This window comes from Cutaneotrichosporon oleaginosum (genome assembly GCF_008065305.1).
Source record: "Cutaneotrichosporon oleaginosum strain ATCC 20508 chromosome Unknown ATCC20508_contig03, whole genome shotgun sequence".
Lineage (NCBI taxonomy): Eukaryota > Fungi > Basidiomycota > Tremellomycetes > Trichosporonales > Trichosporonaceae > Cutaneotrichosporon > Cutaneotrichosporon oleaginosum.
Window position 1 is genome coordinate 1,633,113 of NW_027072172.1, and position 12,741 is coordinate 1,645,853.

General features: G+C 63.3%; 6 protein-coding genes across 6 annotated transcripts; 5 read left to right on the forward strand and 1 right to left on the reverse strand.

The window, feature by feature from the left end:
* Positions 1 to 1,780: 1,780 nt before the first annotated feature.
* COLE_03854 (uncharacterized protein) lies at positions 1,781 to 2,514 on the forward strand (the record flags this gene model as incomplete). Its single annotated transcript, XM_018422882.2, has 3 exons — positions 1,781 to 1,932; positions 1,984 to 2,115; positions 2,169 to 2,514. 3 exons carry the CDS (start codon positions 1,781 to 1,783, stop codon positions 2,512 to 2,514), a joined length of 630 nt encoding a protein of 209 aa, XP_018279732.1.
* A 963-nt stretch (positions 2,515 to 3,477) lies between these two features.
* Positions 3,478 to 4,901, forward strand: COLE_03855 (uncharacterized protein; the record flags this gene model as incomplete). The annotated part of the gene is made up of 3 exons (XM_018426597.2): positions 3,478 to 3,700; positions 3,732 to 4,184; positions 4,222 to 4,901. The coding sequence occupies 3 exons, from the start codon at positions 3,478 to 3,480 to the stop codon at positions 4,899 to 4,901; spliced, it is 1,356 nt and encodes a 451-aa protein (XP_018279733.1).
* A 239-nt stretch (positions 4,902 to 5,140) lies between these two features.
* COLE_03856 (uncharacterized protein) lies at positions 5,141 to 6,483 on the forward strand (the record flags this gene model as incomplete). The annotated part of the gene is made up of 6 exons (XM_018422883.2): positions 5,141 to 5,164; positions 5,209 to 5,234; positions 5,318 to 5,446; positions 5,481 to 5,581; positions 5,670 to 6,278; positions 6,326 to 6,483. 6 exons carry the CDS (start codon positions 5,141 to 5,143, stop codon positions 6,481 to 6,483), a joined length of 1,047 nt encoding a protein of 348 aa, XP_018279734.1.
* An 802-nt stretch (positions 6,484 to 7,285) lies between these two features.
* COLE_03857 (uncharacterized protein) lies at positions 7,286 to 7,588 on the forward strand (the record flags this gene model as incomplete). The annotated part of the gene is made up of 1 exon (XM_018425317.2): positions 7,286 to 7,588. One exon carries the CDS (start codon positions 7,286 to 7,288, stop codon positions 7,586 to 7,588), a length of 303 nt encoding a protein of 100 aa, XP_018279735.2.
* Positions 7,589 to 7,943: 355 nt separating this feature from the next.
* COLE_03858 (uncharacterized protein) lies at positions 7,944 to 8,858 on the reverse strand (the record flags this gene model as incomplete). Its single annotated transcript, XM_018426598.2, has 3 exons — positions 7,944 to 8,285; positions 8,341 to 8,691; positions 8,727 to 8,858. The coding sequence occupies 3 exons, from the start codon at positions 8,856 to 8,858 to the stop codon at positions 7,944 to 7,946; spliced, it is 825 nt and encodes a 274-aa protein (XP_018279736.1).
* A 134-nt stretch (positions 8,859 to 8,992) lies between these two features.
* Positions 8,993 to 12,632, forward strand: COLE_03859 (uncharacterized protein; the record flags this gene model as incomplete). The annotated part of the gene is made up of 3 exons (XM_018420790.2): positions 8,993 to 9,037; positions 9,070 to 9,717; positions 9,750 to 12,632. 3 exons carry the CDS (start codon positions 8,993 to 8,995, stop codon positions 12,630 to 12,632), a joined length of 3,576 nt encoding a protein of 1,191 aa, XP_018279737.1.
* Between the last annotated feature and the right edge of the window lie 109 nt (positions 12,633 to 12,741).

Consider the following 12,741-nt stretch of genomic DNA (forward strand, 5'->3'; position numbering starts at 1 on the left):
CGCCGAAGCCGCCACCGGTGACGGCGCCGTACTGGCCCTGCTGGGCGAACTGGCCGGGCTGACCCTGCTGCTGGTTGGACGACTGGTGTGAGCGGGGTCAGTGGCAAGAGGGGAAGGTGATGTCTAAGACAATGGGCGTGGTAGAGTGGAGACGAGGACGCGCGTATCAAGGTGGAGGGAGTAGAAGGAGGAGGGACGCGCGGCTGCTTGCCGGTTGCCGGTCGCGGGATCAGCGGGGCGATGATGGACATACCATGTTTATGGAGGGATGTGACGGTGATGAGTGGATGAGTGGAGAGACCTAGTGGATAGAGATCCAGAGGGGAGTAGTGAGTTGAGTTGAGAGGAGAATGGAGGAGGATGTGGATGCGGATGTGGATAGACGAGAGAGCGAGAGAGGGATGAGAGAGGGGTGCGTGAGACGCGGCGGCTGGCAGCTGACGGCCTGACGGGGTGAGCTTGAATGAGATTGGCTTCCCGCCCAGTCTGGGGCCACCGTGTTCGGTGACGTATCGTGGGATCAGCGCTTCCCTTTCCCCCCTCCCCCCTCCCCCCTCCCCCCACACTCTCCCTAGTGGCCTGATGGACTTGACACCCCGTGCCTCCTACGACTCCATGCTCCATCATAGGGCATTGGTCCGGCCCGCCGGCAATGGGCTCTGCGCGCTAACCATCGGCAACGCGTCGACGCCGCATACGCGTGCTTTTGCGATCATGCGAGCCTGCTCATTCCGCCCATTTATTGCGCAGCTTGCAATTCGTCTTTCTTGTAGCTAGTAGTCGTTGTGAAGCGAGCACGCACAGGCACTTGCATGTCATGCCCGGGCTGCGCGGGCTGTGCACGCGCCCATCCCTGGATCCCTGCGGCCGCGCGGGCGCCGGCGATCCCATGATCACCCACTTCCCGTATCGGACTTGTTCTGGTGCTTCTCGGCTTCGCAGATAGAAGCTGGCCGCAGCGCCGCAGGCTGCAGGATGGAAGCTGCGGCTCGGAGCGAGTTCCCCGGCATGCCCAGTTGGCCATGGTCAGACTGGTCGGCGAGACCGTCGACCAGTTAAACAGGAAGTCAGACGGATGCCAGCTGGGGTCGGCGTGGGAATTGGTTTGCAACTAACCCGATGGTCGCGGGTTTTGGTCACTCCGACGAACCCAGGGCCAGCGTGTGGGCCATGGCCGTGCCACACAAGTCCTCTTCCGCCTCTCGGTCACAGATTACTACTGGCCATATGGCCATGTCCACTGGCCACTGGCCCAATCTCGGTCAAAAGCCAGTGGCAGTGACGATGCGGGACGCGATCGGCTGCTCAACAATCAACCCTCACACACGTGCATGGATGGCAAGACGAGAGACGCAGTCGCCACTGGCGTGCGATCAAGTTCAGCCTCTGGCGATAACAATTCTCGACAATTCGACAACAGCCAGTGTAGCATGCATGTACACTGTAGAAGATCCTCATGAGCTCATATGCTCCCCGCTCCTGCTCCGGCCGCTCCATGCGATCCATGTACGCGAAAACGCTGGTCCGCTGATCCTTGCGCCCGGCCTGGGCCTGCTTTGGCCGCCCTCGTGTCATGTCATGGTTCTGTCTCACACTGACTGCACTAAATCACACTCAATGTCGTGTCAACCGCCTCTCTGCATCTTCCTTACCTCTTGCCTCTTGCCTCTTGTCTACATGTCTATCTTGGGTCTCGCGTTCTTGATCTCTCCATCTCGACGTTAAACTGCAAAGCTGCCAATCTAGTCTTCCTCTCCGCTCACCAGCTTACCATATTACCATGCTCCCCCGCCGCATCACAGCTCGTCTCACCACGCCCGTGCGTCACAGTCACCACGCCCGCGCTGGTCGCCATGCCCGTCCCGCCTTTGACGGTTTCGCCACGCACACTGCGGATTGCCTCATCGATCTCGAGCGCCGTGACTACTCCGAGTATGTTGCCTACGTGGAGCTGCAACATCACAATGAACCGCTGACACGCAGCCAGCCCGATGTAGCAGCCTATCTGTCTCTTTTCGGCCGACCGACGGGCACCCACCCCGACACACCGAGCACGCCTGAGCATGTCGAGACCGGTCGCAAGTACCTGGCTGAAGCCTTTAAGCGGCGCGAGGGGTGAGTGTGCGACACCTTTCTCTCGCCCCCTAGCACCAGCAGTCTAAGTGCAGTCTCTTCATCGATCCAGCCCTTCTCCCGCCTCTCACTCGCGACCTTCCTCTCGCTCATAAACTCATCCCACACGCCGGAAACCAGGGCTGCCGCCCCGCCTGGGACCGCCACTACGCCCCGTGGGCATCCATGCTTCCCATCATTCCCACGGCGGCCAACCAGGCGGGTGGAGCGCTCTCCAGTCGCTGGGCGGCGAACATGGAGAGTGGCGGCTGGAAGCTGAGCGGGCTTACGCCCTTCCTCTTGGGCTGGAACGAGGACGAGTGGAGCGACAAGAGCCTGTCTGTCAAGGTTGGACCCAAGGGCGAAGGACGGCATGACGCCGGCCTGCTTGTCAAGGTGTGACAACAACTTGCCTAAGCTGATGCAGACCAACATCCGCGCCCCGATCCCTGCGAGTGTGTACCTCCACTGGCTAAGCGCCCGCGACCACGTCGCACTCGCGCGTGAGCTCTACTCTGACCTCTTCAACGTCGTGTACCAGGCCTTCCACACGCCGCACGCCAGCTATCTTGAGCTTGTGCACCGCGCTCTTACCGGGATTCCGGAGGAAATCGAGTGGGGCTCGGCCCAGTTTGACGAGTTCGTCGCTACGCCTACGTGGGATCGCGAGGCGGACGAGCCGCTGTGCTACCTGGTTGGCGACTGGGCGCGCCCGACTCCGTAGTATGCGCCCAGCTGCGAGTTTTCGCAAAGTTGTACGTACTTGCTGTTGACCCTGTAATATCGAGCTTGTACTTTCCGCGATGGTGACCCGTTTCTCTGTCGCAACGCGCATCTGAATGCCACAAACAGCTTGAGTCAACGGCTACTTCCAGCGCATATCCGAAATATCATATCCCCGGGCCGCGCATATCCGTCCACCGACCCCGGACATCGGACTTGGCTTGCGGCGGGACAAACAAGCTGTGAGGTGCAACCTCCGCATGCGTACTGCGAGCAGTGCCAGTTGTTCTTCATACGTCCTTCTCCATCCTTCTCCATAAACGCAAGGCCGAGTGCAACGGCCGACTAGTGCAACCGCGGCTGGCGGCGTCCTAACTGAGTTCGGTCAATTTCCGGAGTCCGGCCCGGTCGGCACCGACGGGTGAGTTTCTAGTAAGAATTGGAGGGGGGCGGAGCTAGCCGTGGGCGGTGTTAGTACTAGCATGTGCTCTCCTCAGTCTGCGGTGCGCATGATTCAATTTCTCTCTCTCGCAGATCGAAGACTCATAACTGACTTGGCTCAGCCACCCCGACACGGCGTGATCACAGTCCCTCACTACTGTGGACTGCCCCCTACCCCTCATCCTCCCTCCGTTCCCCGCGATGAAAGGCGCCGACCCACCTCATCACCTAGCCCTCACGCCGGTCCAGAGCCACCTCTCCGTTGAGGCCGCGCCCTATGTCCGTAACCCTACGCCCGATCCGGAGGCTCTCGACGAGAAGATCTTGCCGTGCGTCTCGGCACAAAGCAAACCCGAGTTCGTCGAGCCCGGATGGAAAGGCTGGCTGAACGTAGCTGGCAGTGTCGCGATCAATATGATATGCTGTGCGTCTATGTCTGGCAAACCTAACAGCAGACGGGATGACACAGTCCTTCGGCGTCTTCCAGCAGTACTACGAGACGGAGCTGCTGGCGGACGAGAGCGCGATGGCCATCTCATGGATCGGGGCGATCAATGCCGCGCTATGCCCCATGCTCGGATGTATCTCTGGGCCCCTATTTGACGCAGGATACCTCCGACACCTCACGTTCGCCGGCGGCGCGCTGTACGTCCTCGGCCTCACTATGGCGAGCATCAGCCGCGAGTACTACCAGGTGCTGTTGGCGCACGGGATCTGCGTTGGTATCGGTATGGGCACGATGTTTAGCCCGTCGGTCGCGACGCTCAGCCACCACTTTGCGCGCTCACGACACCGCAACCTCGTGTTTGGGTTGCAGGCGTGCGGCAGCGCCGTCGCCGGCATCTACCTCCCCATCATGCTCAACTATTTGATACCTGCGATCGGATTCGGGTGGAGCATGCGCGTGTGTGAGTGTCGCCCCCTCACCCCTCCCCCTGACTTTAGTGGCACTCATGGTCCTGGTCTTCACCACTATCGGCTTCTTCGCCCTTTCCACCACGGAGCCGCCGCGCAAGAAGCTCGCCCTCCTCTCTCCGGCAGTCTATGCCAACCCCGCCTACTCCGTCTATCTCGTCGGCGCCTGCCTCTGCGCCCTCTCCGTCTATGCGCCCTTCACCTTCGGCGTGACATACGCGACGTCGCGCGGCGTGCCCCTCGAGATCGCCAACTACGCGCCGGCGATCTCGAACGGTGTCTCCCTTCTCGGCCGCACGCTGCCACTCATCCTTGCGCGCCGCACAGGCCCCATCAACGTCCTCATGACCTTCGCGCTCGCCAGCGGCGCCGCCCAGCTTTTCTGGACGCTCGCGCGCTCCACCCCCGCCATCCTCATCTATCTCGGCGTGTACGGCGTCGCGAGCGGCGGGTACGGCGCAAGCTTGAACCCCGGCGCGGCGAGTTTCGCGCCCCACGTCAACCAGGCGGGACTGTATCTCGGCATGTGCTTCTTCACTACATCGTGGTTCTGGCTCGCGGGCGCGCCGGCGATCGCCGCGCTCATTGACAAGTACCCGACATACCTCCCCGCATCGCTGTTTGGGGGGTGTATGCTGCTCGTTGGCGGCGCGTTCATCGTGCTAAGTCGGTTCATGAAAGCCAAGCAGGTTGGGAGTCCTTGGGTGTAGCGTGGAGTGACAACAATAGACAGCTCCGTATGTATTCATTAGCGTGCAGGATTACACTGTGAATTGTATTTGAGTGTGTATTTGAATAAAGCTAATCTACGGCCGGTGTTTCGGCATTAGAACCACGTGGTCGCACATGGCATCCTCGACGGTGACGCGTTGAGTGATGTTGAGAGGTCGTCCACCTCGAATTCGGTGTGCATCGCCAACAACAACACTACGCCTTCCTCCTGCCCACAATGCCGGGCCTCACTACTGCTCAGGTACGTTCTGGAGCTCCCAATGGCGCATCGTTCGCTAACAACAGGTCAACGAGCTCTCCGCGACCAATGTGTGAGTGTGCCAGCTGACGTTGCAACGCTGTCGCTTCGACTTGCCGCGGCTTAGAGTGCCCAGAGCCGGACAGCTAACCCCAGCGTTATCCACCCCCTCGTGCTCCTCTCCGTGGTCGACCACGCCTCGCGTGTGCCCCTGTCAAACAAGAAGCGCGTGCTCGGCGTGCTGCTAGGCCAGGACGATGGCAACACGATCAATGTCGCCAACTCGTGCGTCGCGCTGCGCCACCTAAGCTGACTCCAGATTCGCGGTGCCATTCGAAGAGGACGAGAAGGATCCCAAGACATTCTTCCTCGACCTCGACTACGTGGAGGAGATGTGGGGCATGTTCCGGAAGGTCAACGGTGGGTGGTCTTGCCCAGCTGCTGCTCGTCGCCTGCCTGAGGCATCAGCAGCTGGAGTCGATGGTGTCCTACTCGCGCTGACATGCAGCCAAGGAGCGCCCAATAGGCTTCTACCACACTGGGCCACGTCTGCGCTCATCCGACCTCGAAATCACTGAGCTGTTCAAGCGCTTCTGCCCTCGCCCCGTGATGGTGATTGTGGATGTCCGCGCGCACGGCGGTCGCGGCGACACTGGTATCCCGACGGATGCGTACTTTGCGGTGGAGGAGATTCGCGATGACGGGACTGCGACCCAGCGGACGTTCACGCATGTGTCTACGTCGATTGAAGCCGAAGAAGCTGAGGAGATTGGTGTCGAGCACTTGTTGCGCGACGTCACTGCAGCTGGCGGCGCGGCATCAAGCTCGCTCCTCACGACGCAGACTCTGTCGAACCGCGTGTCGTCACAGCTTGAGTCGCTGCGGGGATTGCACGCCCGTTTGGGCGAGATCTCAGAGTATCTGAACGACGTGCGCAAGAACAAGCTGCCGGTCAACCACCAGATCATCTACCAGGTGCAGGAGATTGTCGGGCTGTTGCCGCAGCTCGGCGGAGATGTCAACCTCGGCAAGGCGTTCCGTGTGCAGGTCAACGATCAGAACGTCATGATGTACCTGGGGCTTATCATCCGCACTGTGCTGGCGCTGCACAACCTCAGTAAGTCGAGTGTTGGCCAGGTTTGAAGTGATGCTAACAATACACAGTTGACAACCGCATCGCCAACGTCCAGCAGGAGATTGACGACTCGAAGTCGCCAGAGGAGAAGCGGAACGAGGCGGCCGCCGAGGCGGCGGGCGTCAAGGCTGAGGACGTCAAGCGTGCCAAGGAGGAGAACGCGGACGAGGACGCTGATAGCAAGTAGCGGGGGTGTACCATTATGCATTGTGACGATATGTCGAGCGCGCGGGGATGGGCGCGGAGGGAGGTAGCGCGGAGGGGCCGTGACCGACGCGTCAGCTTGGCATCACGAGTAAGAGTAATTGGAAACGCGACGCGATGCGGGCGAAGGGTGCGGCGAAGGCTGATGACGTCTACTTGCGACAGGCGCTGGCTCTGACGGATCGCTGACTGATTGGATTGCTTGCGCATCAAGCTCATCATTCATCAAGTGTTTCCCACCCCTTCCGTTCGGCATGATTAAGCCACGATCGCTGATCTGACTAGTGGCGCGGCACGTGGCTCCGGCTATGGGTATAGCGGCCCGCTCGTCCCCTCGTCTGCGCTAGAGCAGGTGACTGCATGCGCCGTATTCGCCACCGTCTATCAGTCTTATCTCTGCGACGCACGCTCCACCTTTTGGAGACGGCACCAGACGTCAGCTGACTCCCGCCGTGCCTCCCCCTGGTGACGTACCTCTCCACTCTTGTTCCTTCGGGATCGCTCAGCAACGGGCCGTTGGCCGTGGGCTTGTGGGCTTGTGGGCTGTGGGCCGCGAGCCATAGGCCGCATGCCCGTGCTCGCTGGATAGCTGGATATTGGCATATTCGCATATTGGCATGCGTCGAAGGCGTGCGGGATAGCTCTGAAGCGGGCAAGCTGGAGATATATAACCCGTCCCCCACTCCATCCCAAAGCCCAAGCCCACGCCCAGACCCCCGCTCGCCCACCCCCGTCCGCTCGTCCTCGCCCTCGCCCTCCCCCTTCGTTCCCAAACGCAAACCACCATGCTCACGCTCGTCCGCCGCGCCCGCCCAGCCCTCCGCCCCCTTCTTGCCCGCGCGGCTTCAGGCCACGGGGCGGGCACGACGCCGGACACTGGCGGCCCGCTGTTCAGCACGCAGTTCGGTGTGCCGATCCACAAGCCGGGCGCGGGGGGCGACAAGGCCGCCGCGAAGCGCGACAAGCCGCCCGCCGACGACAAGAAGCCCGCCAGCAAGCACCACAAGGTCCAGGGCGGATACAGCTTCGCCGAGCTCAAGCGGCTGCACCAGGTATGTGTTGGCGGGTGTCACGCAGGATGTCACTGACGCCAGGACGGGCGCGACTAGGTCCTAGGTCCGAGGTCATCATAGATAGGAGGAGCGAGGGGAGAAAGAAGGGAGAAGGAATGAGCAGAAGGAGAGGCGAGGAGGGAGGCGAGGTCAGCGCACGCATACCGTCAGAAGTCAAAAGCCAAAGAGCATGCACCATACCACGCTATGCCATTCCATGTCTGCAATGATTCGCCACCGCCGTCAGCGACGGCGGCGGCGAGCGGCGAGCTGTGAGCGGCGAGGGCCTACGGTGATGGGAATGGCGTCTCCATCTCCCGAGATTATCGAATTTCGGGCTTGGTGCAGCGGAATGCAGTGGGGTGTGGTATGCACATGACCCGGGGCGGATCTAGACTAGACGCACGTCGCTCGTCTCTTGCCGCGCTCGCGCACGCTGCGCCGCCAGCTCGGCAAGCACGCGACTGTCCTGTACCGGGACTGCGCCGTAGTTCGCCGCACTTGAGGCATCCGCACCGGCCTTGCTAGCTTTGTCCGCCGCTGCCGCCGCCGCTTCCTCGGCCTCGATCCCCCGGATCCAGTCGTCGAACTTGGGCTCGTTGAACTCACCGTGCCGCGTAAGCAGGTCGGGCGCGTCGACCGGCGCTTCGTCCCCCTCCCGCCGCACCTGCTGGATGAGCTCGGGATACGTCTCCTCGAGCGATCCGCGCATGCGCGCCGCGAACTCCTCCATCTGTCGTCAGCGCCGTCGCATACCAGGCCAGGCCCAGGCCAGGCTCAGCACTCACGCTGTTCACGCCTAGAAGCTTGGCCGCGCCCCACACCCCCAAGCCGGCAGACGCGCCCACGATAGCCGTCGCGATCCCGAGCGCCTGGAAGCCCAGCCACGGCGAGACGGGCTCGACGGGCTCGGCGGGCTCGGCTTCGCTGCCCTCGTCTTCCATTTCCTCGGTCTTGGCGTTTTTCAGCGCGTCCAGCTTCTCGCGGAACGTGAGCGGCGCCTCGACCTCGCCCGCTTCGGCGCGCGTCGCTCGCGCCGACGCTTTCAGTGCGTGCTCGGCCGCCTCGGCCGCCTGGATTTTCGCCGCCTGCCGCACATATGGGATCACCAGGATCGTCAGGCCGACTGTGACTGCGAGCTGAGGTTAGCTAGGGGGAAGGGGGAAGGACGTACCGCAGCCCCAGCGACAACCACCGCCACCTTCGGGTTGGGACGGTACGGCGCGGGCGGCGCAGCGTCGTCCATCTCCGCGATTGCCGGTGCTGGTGATGCTGCTGGTGCTAGTTCTGATGCAGGCTTGGCCATGGTTGATGGTGCAAAGTCGGGACGGACGGACGGAGTGGAGGTTGGGCCAGGCGTGAATTTGCGGGGCCACACAGGCGAAATTTCAAGATGGCTCAACTGGCCTCCACCGCGTTGGTTCATCAACATCCACTATCATGGTCAAGCGAAAGAGTCTCGGCCAGGCGCCCGCGCACAAGAAGGTGAGTTGTGCAAGTGATATAGCTGACGCCAGCGCAAGGCATCGCCAGTGGACACGGAGGACGAGGAGGAGGCGTACTCCGCTGCGCCGACCCTCGTCGACCCCATGATCGACCCGCAGTCTGACAGCGACGGGGAAGAGGACGAGGAGATGGATGAGGAAGGTGCGGAGGTGTTTGACGGAGAAGATGACGACGTGGAAGAGTTCGACGGCGAAGATAACGGCCATGACGAGAAGGAGGCGCCGGCGGCGGGCCCATCGCGCTCTCGCGGGCTCTACAAGCCCCCGACGCTGGCTGAGCTTGACGAGCTGCGCGCCGCCCAATCCACAGGCGGCACTACGTTCGCGCTCCAGCTCGAATCGCTGCTTTCCTCGACGCTGCTCTCGCCCGTTCCTGCCGCCAGCCTCAGGACTCTTCTCGGCGCCGTCCACGACCTTATCCACGCCCTCCCCGCGCTCCCCGCCGTGTCGCCGCGCAAGGCCGAGGCGCGCCTCGGCAAGGGCGCCATCCCCTTCCCCGGCCCCTCCGAGCTCTCGCCCCTCAAGGGTGAGCCAAAGTGGACGCTCGGGTTCACTGCGCCCGCCGAGGTTGTCGTCGGCGGCTCGTGGGCCGTCTGCGGCGGGTACAAGACGGGCAAGGGACGTGCAGGCAACATCGACATTGTTGTCACGATGCCACAGGTGAGCTGCGAAGCTGAAAAATCTGACAGCAGGACATGTTTTCGGCAAAGGACCGCATCGGCTATCGCTACTTCCACAAGCGCGCGCACTACCTAGCTGTCATCGCCGCAGGTATCAAAAAGGCCAAGGGGCCGCTCTCCGGCGTCACTGTCCGCTGGGAGAACCTTGACGCGCAGCGCCCAATCGTCGTTCTCGAGGCTGGAAAGCCGCAGGGCCTGAAGCAAGCACTCGAGGTGCGCATTCATGCGTCCGTCCCGGCCAGCACGTTCCCGCTCGCGACGCTCTACCCAAGCAAGTCGCTCGTGAGGGGCGAAGACGCCGGTCCAACCCCGGTCTGCAGCACGGCGATCCTCCTCGACTCGCTCCAGAAGCCCCACCTTCTCAACCTTCACCAATTGAGCCAGAAGATGAGCGGCGAGCGCACGGTTGACAAGTTCCTCGCCTTGTGGCGAGTTTGGACAACTCGCCGCGGCGTCGCCCGCGCCCGTGGTGCTAGTGGATGGTTTGCTGCCATGCTCCTCACCTGGGCCGTGGAAGGCGCCGACATCGGAGGCAAGGGCTCTCGCGCCACGACCAAGCGCGCACGCGGCCTCGGCAAGGGGCTTGGCGCGTGGGGCGCGCTGCGCGCCGTGTGGGAGTTGCTCGCCAACACCGACTTTGCCGCGACGCCCGTGTTCATTGCCGGCGAACAGGCCGTGCCCCGACCAGAGTTTATCAACGCCTTCAGCGACATCCTCGTCGACCCAACGGGCACGGTCAACGTTTTCGCTGGATGGGAGAAGGGTGATGTGCAGCTGTTGCGCCACTATGCCCGCGAGACGCTAGCGATGCTCGAGGATTCGACAGGCGATCACTTCGCGGATGTTTTCCTCAACTCGCAGACTCTCGGCCCCGCATCCTTCGACGAGTACATGATTGTTGACGCGTTTGAGGCCAAGCTCGACTCCATTGCCGTCCAGACTGCCGAAGATCCGGTTGCTATCGACCGCATCGCGCGCCACGCCGCCGCACTTATTCGCCGCGGCTTGACTGACCGCGCACGGCTAGTCCATACCCGTGTCCTCTCGCCAACCACCTTTGCCGTCGGGCTTCTCCTCAACAGCGAGCATGCCGCACGCAACCTTGAGATGGGTCCCGCCTCTGACAAGGAGGACGAGTGCGCTGCTTTCCGCGAGCTGTGGGGCAAGCGCGCTGAGTTGCGCCGTTTCAAGAACGGTGCGATCGCCGAGTCGGTCGTTTGGTCCATCGCGCGTCCGGAGGACTATGCTCTCATCCCCTTCCGCGCTGTTCAGTGGCTGCTCGAGCTTCATCTTGGCGCGTCAACCACACCTATCTCGACATCCGAGGAATGGCTGTCTGTCATTCAGGTGCCCGAGAGCGTGCGCGACGCGGTCAACACCGAGAGGTGCGAGACGCTCGGCTTCCGCCCCATGATGGAGGGATACGACGCGCTCTACAACCTCCTCAAGTCGGTCGATTCGGAGCTGCCTCTCGCGGTGCTGCATGTGGCGCCAGCCTCTGACCTACTCCGCTACTCGTCAACCTTCGTGCCACACCCCATTGACGCAAGCCGTGCCGCCGCCGCCCCCGAGTGTCTCGGCTATGTTCCCGTCGCCGAGGTGACCTTGCAGTTCGAGTCGTCTCCACGGTGGCCTGACGACCTGGCCGCGATTCAGAAGCTCAAGCTCGCGATGTTCGAGAAGCTCGCGCGCGTGGCAGAAAGCCGCCTGCGTGGAGGCAAGGTATCAATCGCGCTTGACGCCGACGCGAGCGACATCGAGGACCAGGCCTCGCTCGAGGTGCTGATGCCTCAAGGCGTGACATTCCGCGTGCGGATCCACCACGATCGCGAAGCCGTCCTCCTCCAGTGGGCACTGGACCCCCCTCCCCCCGGCCTTCCAGACCAGGTGCCACGGCCCCCGCGGCGCCTAGTCGTTCCGGCTCTCGCGAAATGGACCGCGCGGTTCCAGCACGCGCCGACGCACCACGCCTCGCTCGCGCCGCTGCACCACCGCTTCCCGTCCTTCTCGACCGCTACGCGCCTCCTCAAGCGCTGGGCGGCCGCGCACATGCTCACGTCCGCCGACGTGCGCCCTGAGGCCCTGGAGCTCCTCGTCGCCCGCACCTACCTCGACCCGGGGACGCTCGCGCCCCCGGCCTCCGCCACCGCCGGCTTCCTCCGTACCCTCGCCTTCCTCGCCGCCTGGGACTGGCGGCACGCCCCCGCCTTCGTCCCCCTGCAAGCTGTGACGCGGGACGCAGCGAGCGCGTCCGGCCGTCCGCGCTTTGACGCCGCGCTGCGCGCGGACGCCCTCGCGGCCTTCCACAAGGCGCGCAGCGCCGACAAGGACGCGCACGTGGCGTGGGCGCTCGTGACCGAGTCCGATGTGACGGGCACGCGCTGGACGGGACGGGTGGGGCCGCTGATCGCGGCCCGCGTCGCGTCGCTCGCACACGCGACGCTGAGTCTAGTCGCCTCTGCCTCCGCCGCCGGCGACTTCGTGCCCTCCCTCTTCGCTACGCCGCTCGAGCACTACGACGCCGTGCTCTCCCTCGCACCAGGCCCGCGCTCGGGCGAGGCCCTCGTCCCGGACGAGGGGCTGTGGGCGGGCGCCCTGCGCAATCTGAGCCAGCGCCCGCTCCGGCTCGACTTCGACCCTGCCGCGCTCCTCGTCGCGGACATCCAGCGGGCGTACGGCGACGCGGTGCGCGTCTTCCACGACGTGCATGGCGGACGGGCGGTCGGGCTGCTATGGAACCCGGCGCGCAGTGTGCCACGCGCGTTTAGGCCGTTCCTCGGATTCAACGGGGCGCCGGCGGATGGTGAGGCCGCACTCGTGACGCTGAATAAGGAGGCGGTTGTGGCCGAGATGGTTAGGTTGGGGCGCGGGATCGTTGTGCGAGTCGAGAAGTAGATAGGGCCAAGGGATGCATATACGTGCACAGGTGACGTGGGAGGGTGTGGCAGGTGTAACAGTTTCCGAAGGCCCTCTTGGTGAAGGTCGTCATTGGCATCATACAATA